Here is a 17644-nt window from a genome sequence, read left to right as displayed (position 1 = left end):
ATTGGTTAATTTATTGTTATTTTAATGTACATTTCCCTAGCAGCAATTGTTCATCTTGCCCTACTGGCCATTTGAATCTCCTCTTCCAAATGAATTCCCTATTCCTAACCGTTGTCCATTTTTCTATTTGGTTATCCTTCTGTTATCAATTCATAAGGAGTTTTTCAATATTAGAAGTTTTAATCATTTAACTGTCATATATAACGTAAATTGTTTCCCTGAATTGTTCATTTGTCTTTTGCTTATTTATGTTGGTTATGTTCTTCTTAGAGTTGAATTAACAGCCTTTTGGATCTCATGCTTCATCTCACTGAGAAAAAAGAGGACAATAAAGTGATGGAAGAAAATAAAGCACAAAGGTCCAGCTATGGTCTTTGGAAAAAAAAAAGATTCTTCTTTCGGCACCGTTTTTTTTTTTTTTTTTTTTAAACAACTGAGTTCTGTTTTGTTTTGTTTTTTGGTGTATCTATTTATTTGTTTATTTATTTTTACTTATTTATTTTTGGCTGCGTCGGGTCTTAGTTGCGGTGTGTGGGCCCATCGCTGAGTCGCACACTCTCTATAGTTGTGGCGTGCAGGTTTCTCTCTAGCTGTGGCGTGCAGGTTTTCTCTCTCTAGTTGTGGCGCACGGGCTCCAGAGTGCATGGGCTCTGCAGTTTGCGGCACGTAGGCTCTCTAGTTGAGGCACCTGGGCTTAGCTGCCCCGCAGCATGTGGGATCTTAGTTCCCCGACCAGGGATCAAACCCACATCCCCTGCACTGGAAGGCAGATTCTTTACCACTGGACCACCAGGGAAGTCCCCTGAGCACCTGTTTTTAAAACTTCACTTAATGACTCACCTGCATTACTGAAGTGTCTCTTGTTGGGGTGACTATAGTTATCTCTTGGGTGTCCATGCATCTGTGGGCCATGAGACGCAGGCAAATGAGGCTTCTGAGGGTGAGGGTTGTGCGGGGTGTGGGACTGAGACATCAGGGAATCCCGGCTTGAACCCGAGGCCTCTGGTCGAAATGGTTTCTTACCACCAATCACATCATCTTTCTTCTTCTGCTCCTGTAGAGTAAAAGAAAACCAAAGACCCTCAGGATCCCAGGTGGAATTCCCAAGAACAGTATAAAGATCATCACCTTTAAATATTTCCCTCTTGACTTTTGACAAATCCCTCTCGGCTTCCCTGCTGTTCACTACCTTCTTAGGAAAAAAATGCTCATAAATTCCACTGAGCTCCCAGGGCATGGAAAGCCTCACAGAGCTCCATCTGCTGCTCAACCTGCCAGGCCACTACAAAGAAGCCAATCTCCAGTGACCTGCAGCTGTCAGAACAAGGGCCCAGGCCACTGGATGTCACTGCACGGGGCGAGGAACAGGGGTCAGGCTGTCAGCACTCTTGGAAATTGCTCTCAGGCCATGTAAAACTGGGACCACCAACTTCTTCAGGATAACTCAAACAAACAACCCCTGACTGGCCCAGTGGGAACTAGTTCCCATGCCAAAGTCATCAAGCTAAACATCTAAATGTTTAAGTAACACCATACCTTTACCACAAAAGTGAGATATTTGACATAAAAACATCAGAAAATACAATAAGGAAAAAATAAGAACTGTGAAGTGACCTAAAATCTTACCACCAAGGGAATTACTGTTAATAATTTGGTCTACGTCTTTCTGAGCCATTTTGCGTGTTTATACATAATGCAGTAGACCCCCCTAATCCACGGGAGATACACTTCAAGACCTCCAGTGGACGCCTGAAACTGCAGAGTACTGAACCCTATACATACTATATTTTTTCTAATACATACATGCCTATGAGAGTTTAATTTATGAATCAGGCACAGTAAGAGAATATCCGAATTGCCAGCATCACTACTCTTGTGCTTTGGGGCTACTATTTAGTAAAATAAGGATTACCTGAGCTCAAGCACTGCAATACCACAACAGTCGATCTGATAGCCAAGAGAGCTACCAAGTTACTAATGGGCAGGTAGCGTATAGTGTGGATACGCTGGACAAAGGGATGATTCACGTCCCACGTGGGAGAGAGCAGGATGGCACGAGATTTCATCACGCTACTCAGACCAGTGCGCAATTTAAAACTTATGAATTGTTTATTTCTGGAATTTTCCATTTAATATTTTCAGACCACGACTGACTGCAGGTAACTGAAACTGTGGAAAGCAAACCACAGTGGGGGGAACTGCTGTCTGTGTGTGTGCGCATGCGTGCGTGTGTATGTGTGCATGCGTGCGTATTTTTTTAAACAAAAATATTATTTGATATTCTTTTTTTACTTAATGTATTGTAAAAATCTTATGTGAATACTTACTTCCACAATATTATATTTATAGTTGAATATTCCCTGATATGGATATATCGAGTCATTTCCATATAATCATGTTTAAACCCTTAATTATCTCCTTCGACTAAATTCTTAGAAGGAGAATTGCATGTTTTAGTCTTTTGGTAAATCTTACTGAACTGTCCTCCAGAAAGGTTGTGAATGTATACTATAACCCCAACTAGTGGGACCACTACTTTGATTATTCATCTTATCCTAACTTCTGATACCTAGACTAATGAAGCCCTTTACCCTTTACATCATTTGTCCAACTTCACTCATCCTAACCTTCACTCTTTCCTAGAGGGCCTTTCCCCAACCATTTCATTCCCTCCTGGGGCTTTTCCTGACTATTCTTTCAGAGACTTTTTACAATGTATAAAATTCACAGTAACATTCAGCAGTATTACTATATTATTCCTGTATATTACTGTTCTACCATATTCTTCCATGTAAAATTAAATTATAAACCACTTGAGGGTGCTACTCCACAGCTCAGCACAGTGCTGGGCACAGGATATACTCATGCAACAAATACTTCTGAGCACCTGCCCTGCGCCTGGCACCATTCCAGGTGCTGAGGATACGGGAGGGGATGAGAGACATAAGACCTCAGCCTTGACATGGTAGTGAAGGAGGTATTAAATGTTCCTAGACTGGCACTAACTGGGGTAGGGCCCACGTGGCAAGTCACCAGATCTGCAAAGGGACATGCCTGAACAAGGAACGCTGCCCCTGCAGCATCGGCCAAATCACTTCATGCCCATGCCTCTCCACCAAAGAATGGGAGGCAGCTTCTGGGCACCTTCTCATGTTTGCTCCTTTACAGGAGCGGTTGGGACCCTACGTACAAAAGCTGGAAGGACACCAAGTACATGTGGCCCAGGAAAGAACAGAAAAATTATGTGCTGCCCATAACTGTTATCTTTCAGGAGCCACATTTATAAGCTACCATAAGACATGTGCATATGGAAGAAAAGCCCTGGTGAATAAAGGATTCCAGGATGTAAGAACACAGAGATGTAAGAACACAACTCCTTGTCAGAATTTCCACACTGTCTGGTTCCAATACATTGGCTATTTTACCCATCAGGTCTTAAGTGTTAGTTTGACTACTCGTGGAACATGGGGAGAAACTGCACAGCTAACACAGTGAAAGAGCCCACCATCCAAGACAGGCTGGGCTGTGGTGGGCTCCTGCACCCCTTCTTGGACCTAGACCTCCATCTGCAAAGTAAGGGCAGAGGACCCATGCCCTTTCTAGCACCAACAACCTATGAGTCTATGATCATCTCCTCAGGAAAAAAACAGTAATTAAGGAATTTTTCTGTGGAAATGGTTTTTATCTGTTTGTATGAAATAGGATTAAATTTGTATTTTACCTCTTCTTCTTGAGACCTTTTCTTGTGAGCCATCTTGTATAACTTATGCAATTTTCGAGCATCAAATTCTGTAAACTTGGAAACAAAAATCCATAGGTTCCTTAAAAAAAAAATTTTGTTCTGGTAAATTACAGGATTTTAAAAATAACTATTCTCTTTATAGATGGCAAGTTATTGAATTTTGCTGTGGAATACTCTCCAAGTATAGAAAATAAGTTACAGAAATAATCTTTCAGGTCTTGGCATCAATAATAAATACACCTTTAAATGCTACTGTCAATAGAATGTGACCTAGGGGTCTGGAGACGAGGGTCTGTCTCACAGCTAAAACCCCTCTCATTTATCTCACTGGCACCTAGGACTCTGGACCTAACGTCTTCCTCCACCTTCTGCACTCCCTGGACTCTGCCGGGCAATCTGTCATTACCACCATATCCCAGGTGGGGATCTATGTACGGTTGGGCATCTCTGCTTTGCTGCCCCTTCTTTCCTCCCAGTCGTCACCACCAAGGCCTGTCATTTCTACCTTAAAACTCCAAGGGATTCTTCTCCTCCAATTCCACTGCACTCACTCTAGCGTGGCATTACTGTCAACAGGGGAGTGACTGGTAAAACGGGTGTGTAGGACAAGGAGGCACAGGTAACCTCCGTGAGCTGGAACGGAAGGCTCACATCCTCCCACACTTCCCGGAGAGCAGTCACACCACACCGTGCCATGCCACTCAGAAGACGCTGCCCTGGCTCCGGACAAGTAAACCTGCTGCAGAGTGTGGAAAACCACTGCCTGCCTTTCTAAAGCCTTCTGTAATAGGGCTTCAGTCATCTTACCGAACTGCCTTTAAACCCTAAGACCCTCCCAGTCCCTTCACTGTCCCACTTTCAAGGTTTTGCTGAAGCCTGAGACCTCTCCTCATCTAAGCAGGTCCACTCTGCTCTTCCAGGCCGGCTCGAGTGCACCTGCCCAGCCCTCAGAAGACTTCCCTCCCTCACTACGCCTCTGCATGTGCTTATTCCTTCTTGGAATTCCTACTATACTTGATCTTCTAATCACCACTTCATCATGGACAGTTCCTCACAAGTGGGCAAGGAACTGCTTATGAACCACAGCAGTCCAGGACCATAGTACCTGGCACATCTAAACACAGACTGGCCCCAGTGCACAGTATCCAGCCCAGCTTCTATACGTGGATCTATACGTTAGGATGATGCATTTTCGTTATCTTCCAATAGGGATTAAGCTCAGTACACAGAAAACCAGATGGCTAGATACAGGGATCTGGTTTGGTAACAGTGTAAAAGGAAAGTCAAGTCACATTTCAAAACTTAGATCTTCTTTTTTTAATGAGTGTGAAGCATGCTATGGATAGCATCATGACAGAAGGTTTTCTTAAATCTCTTTTTCACTCAAAAGCCAATCCACTGATATTAGGTATATTATACAAAGATAATTACATTAACCATGAAGTATCAATATATGAGTTCAATGTAACTGTGGAGTATGGAAAGAGACTTAATGTTACAATTGTCTTTGAGAAATTCCAGTCATGTTTTCTTAAAACATCAAAAGTGAATATATAAATGAATATATGTAAGTCATAATGCCTTACAAACTGAAGTTCTGGATTAACTGCATTAATCCAAATTACTACTAGAGCTCTTCAATTATTAAAGAGAAGAGAACTCATAGCTCTGGTGGTTTTAGCCTTTGCTTCCTCTCATGAGGTTAGCAGAGAACTAACCAATTAGTTATTATATTATCTCTGAATATTAACCTGAGATGGGTAAAGTAGTAGTGAAATTATAGATGGTTTCTATCCCTTCCAGGTCTAAAGATTGAGTCTTTATTCTGAGGACAGGCCAGCAAATCCAGTTATCACGGTATTTCTCTCATAAAACAATGACATCATCCTACCCATTCAAAAGATTGGTCTCAGAGGAATGGCCTATTTCAGGAAAAGAAAACTGAAGCCTGCAGGTATGTTGCTAATAGACTGCTTTTGCTGGGAAAAAAATTTTTCATTAGGTGGCTGTGTCATGTTGCATAAAACCAAACAGAACCCCTAACACACACTTTGTCATCAAATCAAACCAAGCAATTTGAGGCTGTGGCTGCTTACCTCCTCCACAGTTTGATGTGCTCCTGGTCTGAGTAAGCTTTAAGGCACTCGGCTATCCGGTCCCCGATTTTCAGCAGGCAGTTCCGGGTGTGCTCCAGCTGTTCCTGTACACTGAGCCCCTTGTCAGGTTTATCCAACTGTTTCAGTGCCTTTTTCACAGGCCTCATCCTCTCCTTACACTGGAACAGACCAAGAGTAGAGACATAAAACACCTGCAGCAAAGACAACTTCAGCTGTGCTTACTGTGCCCTAAATTCCCAGAGAACACACAGCGCCCCCCAGGCCACATAATCACTAGAGGAGAAGCAGGTAATGGCAGGGGAACAAGTATAAATGTTAGAGTCGGAAAAACCTGAGGTTCAAGTCCCAGCTCCATCGCTTAGAGCGATGACTTTTACAGCTTACTTGGCCTCTCAAAACGCTGCTCTGTTTCCTCATCTGCAAGAGGGGCATAATAATCTCCCAAGGCCATTATGAAGACAAATGAGAAGCAAAATTATAGACCTAACCTGAAAACCTCCCATCACAAACTATCTAAAACTACAGGATAAAATATTTACAAGTCCTTTAGACTTGTAAGAAACTGAGAGAACGGTTTCCAGATAAAGATAGTAGACTGAACACAAGAATCTTTTTCTCCCCCTCCCCATCCACTAAAACAACAGTAAAGGAATCACCATAAGAAGAGATGAGCCCACAAAGACATGGAAAATGAGAGGAAGCAACAGCAACAAAATATTGGCAGCAAGTGAAATGCCTCAATAGACCTGAGACAATGAAATCCTAACCCAGCAGTGGAGAGAGCTGAGAACCAACCTGATTTATACTGCAATTCTTGTAGAGGATAGCTAAGTATCTCTGGAAGTAGGGATGAGGGCTAAAAATAAGGATTTTGTTTTGTTTTGTTTTTTTAAGACTGCCTAAGAGGAACAGATTTATAATAGACGCCCAGACTTCCAACTCTGCCCGACAAAAGATACGGAGGTTTATTCTCTGGAGAGGATAAAAGAAAAGTCTCTGAACTGGGCTACACAGGCATAGTTGAGAGGCAAGGCTACGACACTAAGAATAGCATTGTATGAATATATGCATATTAGATAAGCCACCGCCCAGTCTTTTTATTTATTTGTTTATTTTTTGCCTCTCAGATTCTAGAACGAAGAAAGCCAGGCCTTAACCCTCCAGTCAGGAGACTGGAGGACTCTGGGTCCCAAAATCCAACCACCAAGAGGAAGAATCAAATGATGCTGCCCCCCGACTTTCGCAAGTTTTCCAAGGAAGCAGCCCAGCCAGATCACCCCACAGAGAACACTCTCAAAGTCGATCAAGCCCCACCCACATGTTCAGGGCTTCCAATCCGATGTTTAGTCCCTACTCTTAAATACGAGCAGACAACCAAGGATTACCAAGCCATTTGAAAAATATCTAACATGAGTGACGGAAAACAAATCGAAGAGAAATATAAAAACATTCAAGAGAACCATATGGGGAAAAAAGATCTTGGAAATAACACATGACAAGAGAAATGAAAACCTCAAAAGAAATAATGGCAGATAAAGCTAAGGAGATCTCCAAGAAAGTAGAGTTAGAAAAGAAGAAATGGAAGAAAGTTTAAGATAATATTAGGGACCACTCCCAAAGTCCAATATCCAAAAAGTAGGATAAAATTAAGAACTGAGGAGGAAATTATCACAAAATAATTTAAGAAAATTTCTCTGACCTGTAGGGCATGGTTGTCAGCCACTAAGTATCTAATATAAGGAACTATTAAGGCACATGTCCATGTAACTTCAGAAGAGTGAAAATCTGACAAACTTCCATCACTTTGTGATAATTTCCATAGCTATATACTTACAATTTATTTTTCAGTATTGTACTTAAATTTTTTAAAAGCACACAAATAAACTGGAAGATACATGACTGTAACAGTTAAAAGATTAGTATTGCGAATGGATACAGGATTCCTATAGAAAAGGTAAGAAGAGAAAAATTACCTGGAACAGGCAAAGGATATGGAAAGGCAATTCACCAGAAATATGAATGCCCAATAAATATGAAAGTAAATGGTCAACAGCACCACTGGTCAATAGTTCATACCACTTAGATTGGCAAAAATTAAGAAGTTAGAAATTACCAAGTATTTCCAAGACTGGAACTGGAAGCAGCTGGAACTCACATTCGTTGCCGGAAAGAGTACAAATCTCTACAATCACTTTGAAGACTAATTCCACAACATCTAAAAGCAGTAGACGTGCAGACCCAAAGAAACACCCAGCAGAAAAGCTCAAGCTACACACGAGCGAAGCTCTTACACATGTGTATAAGAAAATATTTACAATTTCACTGCAGCCAATTTGTAGTAGCAAACATTTGGAAAACCCCAATGTCCATCAATAGGAGAAAGAATGAATTGTGCAAGTCATAAAACAGAATAATATGAAACACTGAAATCAGAGACATGATTATCAACATGGATAAATCTCAAAAGTGTACATGCTGAGGGAGGAAACATAAGTTACAGGATACACACAGTGTGGCATTTATTGATAGGTTCAAATCTTTGCTCTACATCTTGGACAAGTTACTTAACTCTCCTCATCTTATTTTTTAAGGGGTAAAATAGAGATAATTACCTACCTCATAGGTTGTTGTGGAGAAAATACACAAAAAGCACACTAATAATGCCTGGCTGTTTATATGAGCTATTACTTACTGTCTTTAGAGACATTAAGTAGTAAAAGTCTAGAACCACGCATGAGAATTACGATTTGATCTACACTGAAATTAGAATTATGGTCACTTCTAGGGAGGTAACAAGCCATGACCAGAAGCTTCAACTCTACAGCCTGAGCCTTAAAAAATTCACACCTGACAAAACTTGATGGTACCTCTATCAATGCCTATTACATTCCTGAAATTTTTCTGTATTTTTAGAAGATATCATAATATAAAAACGAGAGTAAATGAGCCAGTATGTAAATGCAATTTTTTTCTTTTTTTTTTTAATTCAAGTATAGTTGATTTACAATGTCGTATAACAGCAATTTTTTAAATAGTATGGTACCACAGAAGCGTTAGTTATGATTTTCTCTTATAAACACGGGGCTAAGGAAGAAGCAGGAAACAGACCAGAGAGCTGGTTGTGTAATGAATTTATTCATTTACTCATTTATTGAGCTACTTCTAGCATCTACACATACTTTATATAAGACACAGTACTTGCCCTCAGAGAGCTCACAGGAAGAAGAGTAAAGGCATTTAAGAAAAATGAGATAAGTGCGAAGAGAAAAAAAATACACGTATGCATACAGGTTTCTGGGAACACGGGAAAAAAATGGGTAAAAAGAGAGAAGACTGCCTTACAGGATGAGGTCAAAATTCTATGCTTTGCTTCCCCAGAGCAGGAATATTTTGAGATTTGGAAGATCACTTTCTCTCTGAAACTAAATTAACTATTCAAGTGAACAGTGATGTGTGAAAGTTTGGGTAAAGGAAAAGACCTCAAAAGAGGAGGGGAAGGGAAGCTAGTGGAACACGATGAAATATACACGTGCAGCTCCGGTAAGGGCCTAAGTCCCTGAGGACGCACTGGCCTGTTTCCATCCCATACAAGGCTTGGTCCATGACTCCTCCCCTCACCTGCCCTGTCTCCTATGAGGAGATGGACCACATCCTAGGCCACATCTCGGCTCCTAGCCCCGCAACACGGGAACACATAAGATAGGCCGTGCTCGCCACCGCTCCAGCTCACGCAGCCAGGACCCCAGCCTCGTCTCAGGTCATGCTGCTTAGACCGACTGAGGCTGTGTGGAGGGAACTATGAAAGGCAAAGCCGCAGCAAGCACTGTGGCTGCAGACACCAGAATTCCTCAACTTCAGGACTTACTATGCTGAATGTCTCCTGGTCCAGATCATCATCCTCATCCTCTCCAATGGGGACAGGTTCGCTTCCTGCTGTAATATGGACAGGACCCTGAGATCGCTTTGATTTACTTGAAGATTTGGCATCACCACCTTTAGGCTTTTAAAAAAGAGTTACAAGGAATCATTGTCATTTGTGTACTCCTGTCTTGCAATTTGGACTTCTCAGCTATGTCACATCACTACAAGTGGGTACAGAGGATGGCCTCAGTTTTGAGACATCATGAAGCCAAACCTATTTGATTAACAGTTTAGTCATATGTCATTCCCACTTCTGTCTCTAAACACAGCCAATTATAATTTTAGCTTCATCAATGCTATTCTGGCTTCTATTCCCTTATCCATAAAATGCATAAAAATGTCATCAAGAGGTTAAGACTGTGAATTGGCAGAGCCCTCACAGAGTAGCTTGTAGCAACTTAAAAATGAAAGTACACTTTGATCTTGGAAATTGTATTAACTAAAATATTTCAAGTGACTGAAATTTACATAAATCCACATGGGTAAAGTTCACTTATCCATGAAAGGGTGCAGAAGGATGGAGACAGAGATACATATAAAAAATAACTTTATGTATGAACATTTAAAAACATAAAACAATACTATGCTTTGATTACGATTATGTAATATGTAGTAAAAGTATAAAAACGTGGGCAGGAAGGTTTCACACGAACTTCAGGGCAGTGTTACAGAGGAGAGAAGAGGGAGGAGAGCAATGAAATTGGGAGAAGAAACAGAGGGGAGTCCCAGTAATGAGTGCATGGATACCAAATACAGTAGCCCCAAAAAAACCCAGTTGAAGTAAACATGAAAAATGTTAACAACAGCTGCAATATCTGGGTAGTGGACACATGGATCATTCTTTGTGCTTTTATTTTTTAAGTATTTCACCTTAAAAGAAGAATAACTTTCTGCAGAAGCACAGATGCAAAGAAAGGTATCTGTTACAGTACAGTTTATAACATTAGAAATTTGAAAGCAATTTCAATATGGGAAACTTAAATTGTTTCCAAAATGTTATAATCAAACAAATCTTCCTTATCTATTAAAAATGATTTTAACTTTTATTTATTCACTTGGAAAGCTGTTTGTGATATATTGCTAAGTGGGGAGAAAAGGTTATCCAAACAGTCTGGTCTGATTTTTATTTTATATTTGTTCTTATATGCATAATAAAGAAGTTCCAAAGGTGCTCATCAAGAAATCTGTTAGAGCTATAACTGGATGGTGGAATTAAGGCAGTTATTTGTTTGTATGTTTTAACAATGATTAAAGATTAACTGCAAAATAATTTCATCAGAAGTCAGCAAGATGCAACACTGTACCAGAATTCTGTGGTTTGGAATGAACTTCATAAAACCCCAACATGAAGATTATATAATAATAGTAGGGCTTTCACCCATTTCTACTCCAAAAGCTTAACTCTTGATAGTATTTGATAGTATTTCATGTATTCAGATTCATCTGTGGACTGTGCTTTTCTCCCATGAGTCTGAGACCATGTATCAAGTAGTTACCTGTCCTGTATCATTCCAACAGCCCCTCTGAAATGTGTAATAAAAGAGCAAATAAAGGATTCTATATTAAAGAACACCACAACTCACACACTCCCCTCTCTGCAGGAAGAGGTGCAGGCATCCCCCTGACAGCCCCATCCTTCCTTCTGGGATATACTCATAAAATGACAATTATTTCAGGGCCCTCAAACCCATTCTACTTCTAAATCCTAGAAGGGAATTTCAAAGGCTGCGGGCATCTCAGTAAGTAGAATGACATCGATACCTTCTCTTTCTTATCTTTTGATTTCTTCCTTTCCTTGTCCCCTTCCTTGTCTTTCCTAGAACTCATTTGTTTCTCCTTGTTCTCCTTGTTCTCTTTCTTCTTCTGTTTCTTTTTCATTGGACTTTTTTCTAAGCCATCATCCTAGAAAACAAACAAGGTTATGAGCTTTTGCCACAAACTTTACATTTCCTCATTTACTTTCTAGAAAAAAAAGCACTGCCCCCAATGGTTCATCACTGTGTCCACAGAAGCATGTTCTCAAGCATAAAGCCTTAAAGCTATCTGCTTAAAGTGAAGCCTGTAGAGGCAGATGCTCTTCACTTACATCTTCTCTTTATTTCTCATAGCAACCCTTCAACACAGGCATTATCATTCCCATTTCACAGGTGGAAAAAACTGAGGAACAAAGAGATTATATACCTGCCAGGTAGTAACTGGTAAGGTTGCTAGTATTTGAATTCATGCATGCTTGACTCAAATCCATGCTAGTTCACATACCCACTGCTGATCCTGGAAATAACCTCAAAGGGCAATTACACTTGAAGAGTAACAAAATAAAATCCCATAAAGTTTTCAGTCACTGAAACAACAGACTGAATGCTAGCAAGTTACTTTTCATATTGCTTAGACCAGAGGTTACAAGTTGACAGGCCTTGGGCCAAACCTGATCCACAGATGAGTTTTGTTTGGCCCAACAATGATAACAGCTGCCCCTATACATTAGGCATGAGCTCCCTGGTTAACCAGAGTCTCCACCACTCCCTATCGCTCCCAGCAATGAGGGTGAGTGTCAATTGCCATTTATCACTGAAATTTGCATGGTTCCCTTCATTTCCTTCCATTACAAATTTACTTCTATTATGAATTTTCAATTGCTGATTTTAAATGAACAACTATATTCCTCTCTCACAGGTTAAGCAAAGACATAACATAGTTTCTATTTTTATTTCATCTACTCTGGCATGTAAACCAAACACATTTCAAATGATTTTATACAAGTTGGCACAATAAATGTAACTTAAAAATAATCTCAACTGAAATGCAGCCTCATACCTTTACTTCTCCCTCTTCTGATGGATTATCTGAGTGTCTAGGAGATGAAAACTCAATTCCATGCTCATCTTTCAGCCTCGGTGCTTTGTTTTCCTTCTTTACTCGAGGCTTCCGCTTCTTTAATTTGGCCTGGAAAGGGTAAGAAAATGATGATAAATCAAGTCCCTCAAGAGCATGACCAAATAACATCATGATTCTTTGGAACAGCAGCAGCCATATAATTCAAACAAGGAAACTCAGAGAAAATTAAAAGGAGTGCAACCAATTTTACCTGAAGTAGAAAAAAAGAAACTATAGGCCTTATAAATTTCCTATGCCACACAAAAACATCCATACCCTTGAACTTACTGATTCCATTTTTTGGAATTCAATCTAAAGATAAAATTCAAAAGAAGAAAAAAAAACCTTATGTACAAGGATATAAATAAAGATAATATGTAAAATAAGAGTAACATTAAAAAAACTAGAAGCATGTTATATCTAAAAATAATGAAAAGGTGTTCATCTACTCAAACAGATACAGTAATTTAAGCAAGTAAAAACATGATGTATGGGCTTCCCTGGTGGCGCAGTGGTTGGGAGTCCTCCTGCCGATGCAGGGGACGTGGGTTCGTGCCCCGGTCCGGGGGGATCCCACGTGCCACGGAGCGGCTGGGCCTGTGGGCCATGGCCGCTGGGACTGCGCGTCCGGAGCCTGTGCTCCGCAGCGGGAGAGGCCACAACGGTGAGAGGCCCGCGTACCGCAAAAAAAAAAAAAAAAAAAAAAAAAGATGCAGGGGCTTCCCTGGTGGCACAGTGGTTGGGAGTCCGCCTGCTGATGCAGGGGGCACGGGTTCGTGCCCCGGTCCGGGAAGATCCCACATGCCGCGGAGCGGCTGGGCCCGTGAGCCATGGCCGCTGGGCCTGCGCGTCCGGAGCCTGTGCTCCGCAGCGGGAGAGGCCACAACGGTGAGAGGCCCGCGTACCGCAAAAAAAAAAAAAAAAAAAAAAAAAGATGCAGGGGCTTCCTTGGTGGCACAGTGGTTGGGAGTCCGCCTGCTGATGCAGGGGGCACGGGTTCGTGCCCCGGTCCGGGAAGATCCCACATGCCGCGGAGCGGCTGGGCCCGTGAGCCATGGCCGCTGGGCCTGCGCGTCCGGAGCCTGTGCTCCGCAACGGGAGAGGCCACAGCAGTGAGAGGCCCGCGTACCGCAAAAAAAAAAAAAAAAAAAAAAAAACAAACATGATGCCATCTACCTCCCCAGAACCTAACTTATAGAATATCCTCAACATATTATGTGAAGAATGACATTAATTATGACACTACTCCACAAAAAAGGACAAGGTATGGGATTGGTTTTTTTTCTAAAATTTGCTTTCTTTATAATATAGGGAAATTAATACAAATGGCATAGCTCTAAGAGCACTTAAGGAACATGCACACACAAAGGCTACTACTACTGGCTGTAACTTATAGTATCTCCTAACTGTGATTCTCATCTTTTTAGGCCTGAATTGAAATGAAAAGTTGGGGAAATAAAAGCTAAAGCTCAGATGAGTCCATTAGTAACTCGGCTGAAATTTTTCACTCAGCAAGTAAGGCAACTGTAACTGAAGTCCGGTTTCTGAATTAACTGTGTATCCTAATTCCCCATTTTATCCCTGGGACCCATGATTACAAGTAGCCGAGTGTTAGCTGTAACAACAGGCAAACCCAGTGATATTCACACAGTACTGAGAACTATATTCCAAAATTGAGGAAGGAGCATAAAGACACAGCAGCAGTATGTCTAGACCAGTGGCACCGGGAGAAATGAGGACTATTTTGAGGCAATATTTGAGGAGAATGCCAAGGTGTTTAGGTCAATTACTAAATGAACATTCCTATCATTACCCAACCAAACCATCATTACTGGAACCTCAATACCAACACCTGACAAGGAGAGGGTTAGCGTTCTGTGGAGACACCTGGAGAGGGCATCTCTTCCCCTACCTAACCCTGCAGGGCTGGAGCCTCAGACCCGTGGACGGTGCCCGGATGGCAGCTGCACTCACCTCTTCCCCGCCCGTCACGGCCCCCTCCTTCTCCAGACTCTTCCTGAGCAGCTTCAGCAAGTAGTCCGCTCGGGTCTGCAGCTGCTTTCCCTGGGGCTTTTTATCTGTCTCCACTGGCAGGATCTTCAACAGGAAAGGAAGAGAAGTACCCGCCACGGCCCATGGCCCGGTTAGTGGATCAGGATGAACAGAGATGACAAACAACTGAGCAGTCCTTTCCCTCCCCACCACCCAAAATACAGATAAAGCCTCAGATCCTATCTCATGTCCATGGCTCCCAGTCACTGAAAATCCCTTATGAGCCGTTCTCGTTTTACAAAATGGGATGGAGAAATCCAGCTCTCCCACTGGCTCCTACCTGTGCTGTTAACAGGGTAGAACAACTCAGGTAGGAGGGGCTTGTTGGCTTCATCTGCTAGAGCATCCCAGCCGTCGTGGATTTCCTCCTTCCAGGAGCAGGGAATCCCTGGAGCTAGGTTAAAGCTTCGTTTTAGATTGAAAATGCTTCTTAGAGCATTGCTGGAAAGCACTGAGCTATGCCAGGACACAGCTGGACCTCTCAGGCCAGACTGGATTTGGTCTCAGTGCTTATGGCAGGGTGCTGTCACCCTCTGAGAACATTGCACCTGGGATGAGCATTGTTTGACGTGCCAGGAAAAGCCCTGCCAGGAGCACAACATGGAGCGCATCCTACTAAAATTTGAGCCAGCTTTCCCTGCTTACAGCTCTGAGCACGGCCTTACTATACTTGGTAGCCTGATGTGCAACGGATAGGGTGGGAGGCTCGATTTTGTGGGAGAAGTACAGCCAGAGTTTAATTCCATTACAAAAAATACCAAGGTATGGCTCATTCTTTCTTCATGTGTAGAACTGAAATATGGCTGTTTCAAATATTGTTAAAGAAAGTGCCAACAACTAAGGCCGAGGAATGCTCTTATTATTAATAATCTTACCCTGGTATTTGTTGCAATGAGATTTGACCTACAATAAAAATCAGAATTTGAAGACTTCTCCTATAATTTCCCCAAAATTTCACCTGGCTATTATCGTCATCTCTGAAATAGTGCCACAGTCCACTAAAGATGGTAATGTTTCCAAGGATAAAGAAATCCCAGGAATTTACTATTCTTCTAATTTCCAATTTGATCCCCACCCCCCAGAAAATAGTTAAAAGTAAGTAATCAATATAAAAATATTATACAACAAATCTTCTAGACATCTCCAGCATCACAGAAACACTTACTTTGTCAGTTAACTTAAGCTCTGGATCCGTTTTAATGAGCTCCCAGTTTCCATAGCCATGTTCATAAATTCCCAGCAACAGGCGAGAATCATCCTCTACTCCCCACTCGACATCAAAATGTGCAGCTTTGACCCGACAGGTTAAGCAGTATCTGAAAAGATTTCCAAAGCAGGAGGACATTAGAGGAGGGGTCTTTCTGATTTGGGAATAAACACCAATGAGCAAAGCATTCTGGTATGTTAGACAAAAGACAATGAAAATACTACATAACTACACATAACTGTAACTTCAAATCTGTTTTCTAATGGCACAACCACCCATGCATGGGCATGTATTATACTCACTTTTTTTTTTCTTCAGGGTCTACAGGGATAGATTTATGCAGCATCTCAAACTCTTCTTCATGTTGGATAATAGATTTCACATTAACCTGAACCCCAGATATCTTGATAGTTGGGCCTCTCTTTTTCCCTGGTCCTTTCCCTAAAGAACACCAATTTCATATTCGTTAAGTGAGAATTCGTTGAAGTTTCACAGAAAACATAGGTCAACAAATCCTGAACTCTTATTCCCTCAGCGTATATCTCTGGTTTATCATTAATTCAAAGATATAATCAAGTAAGGCAAAAAATTTTCTCAATTAATGTTTGTAAAATAATCTCTAAACAATTCAGTTTTTTAAGATTTAGAATTTTTTAATCCAGTAGTGTTTATAATTATATTTTAATCTTCCTATTTGTTTTATACTTTGGCTCTAAAATTAATAAAATTTATGAAAGAAGATTTTAAAGGAGTAATATTAATGCTGAAGTTTTTTTTTGTTTTTCTAACCCATCAACAGATTTTTAAGTGCTTTAAGATGATCTTTTCTACTAAAAAAGTATGAGATCAAGTTAATACCTAACACATTTGAAATGATGAACAAAAGAAGTCATGGAAAGGTTACCCTAGCCCAAGTTTCCAAATAAAGTAATCCTAGAAGTAAAAACAAAGCAGTCAATTCTAACCAAAGAGTCCAAATCAAAATGCATGATCATGACACTTGTCTGTGAGGGAAAAGATGGCTCAGAGCCTGAGAAAAGATTTCTTTTTTTTAACATTCAAGTCGATGAAATGGCACTACAATTATAAACAATTATTTAGGGATTCTCACATAATCCACTAGAATTTCACTTGCAAATGCTATTCCCAACAATACTGATGAGTTCTGGAACAGAATGTGGCAAAATGGGAAAGGCACCTCCTCCGAAGATCAGAAATCTGGGGTTTATTCCCAGATCTGTACAAACTACCCCCTGTCCCCTTTCCCCTCTCACTTCTAGTTATTAACCTCTCTGGGTCTGTGTTTCCTCATCTGTAAAATAAAAAGACTGCAACAGAAAAATGGGCAAAGGATAAAGAGACAATTCACAGAAAAGGAAATACAAATGGTTCCATGTGAAAAATACTCAACCTCATTCATGGTAAGAGAAATGCAAATTAAATATATAGACATAACCTTTTTAACCTCAGGTTGGGAAAATTCAAAGATTTGAAAATATGTCGGTGAGACTACGAGGAAACAGACACTGCCATGCTGGTCAATGCTGGTGGGAAGAGATGGCGCCAACGGCACACACACAAGATCGTTTACCGCAACACCGTAAAGCAAAAGACTGGAAAGCTAAACGCCCGTTCACAGGGTACTAATATTGTAAATCCGTAACAGATTATGTAGTTCAAAAAAAAAAAAAAAAAATCAGGCAGTGGAGAAAAGATCAACCATCATTAATG

General features: G+C 41.0%; 1 protein-coding gene across 7 annotated transcripts in view; it reads right to left on the bottom strand.

The window, feature by feature from the left end:
* The window catches only part of CHD2 (chromodomain helicase DNA binding protein 2), a 123422-nt gene that overhangs the window by 18351 nt on the left and 87427 nt on the right, over nt 1–17644 (bottom strand). For all 7 annotated transcript variants that reach the window (XM_060096880.1, XM_060096881.1, XM_060096883.1 and 4 more), the window contains 9 exons: nt 16216–16354; nt 15872–16022; nt 14629–14751; nt 12595–12723; nt 11542–11682; nt 9725–9859; nt 5839–6017; nt 3722–3821; nt 841–1054 (listed from right to left, as the gene is read on the bottom strand). In XM_060096880.1, coding sequence (XP_059952863.1) covers nt 841–1054; nt 3722–3821; nt 5839–6017; nt 9725–9859; nt 11542–11682; nt 12595–12723; nt 14629–14751; nt 15872–16022; nt 16216–16354 — 1311 coding nt within the window. The remainder of the gene's footprint in view (nt 1–840; nt 1055–3721; nt 3822–5838; nt 6018–9724; nt 9860–11541; nt 11683–12594; nt 12724–14628; nt 14752–15871; nt 16023–16215; nt 16355–17644) is intronic.

Source organism: Mesoplodon densirostris, chromosome 4, assembly GCF_025265405.1.
Source record: "Mesoplodon densirostris isolate mMesDen1 chromosome 4, mMesDen1 primary haplotype, whole genome shotgun sequence".
Lineage (NCBI taxonomy): Eukaryota > Metazoa > Chordata > Mammalia > Artiodactyla > Ziphiidae > Mesoplodon > Mesoplodon densirostris.
Note: the sequence above shows the minus strand (reverse complement) of the source record. Positions and strands in the feature narration are given on the sequence as shown.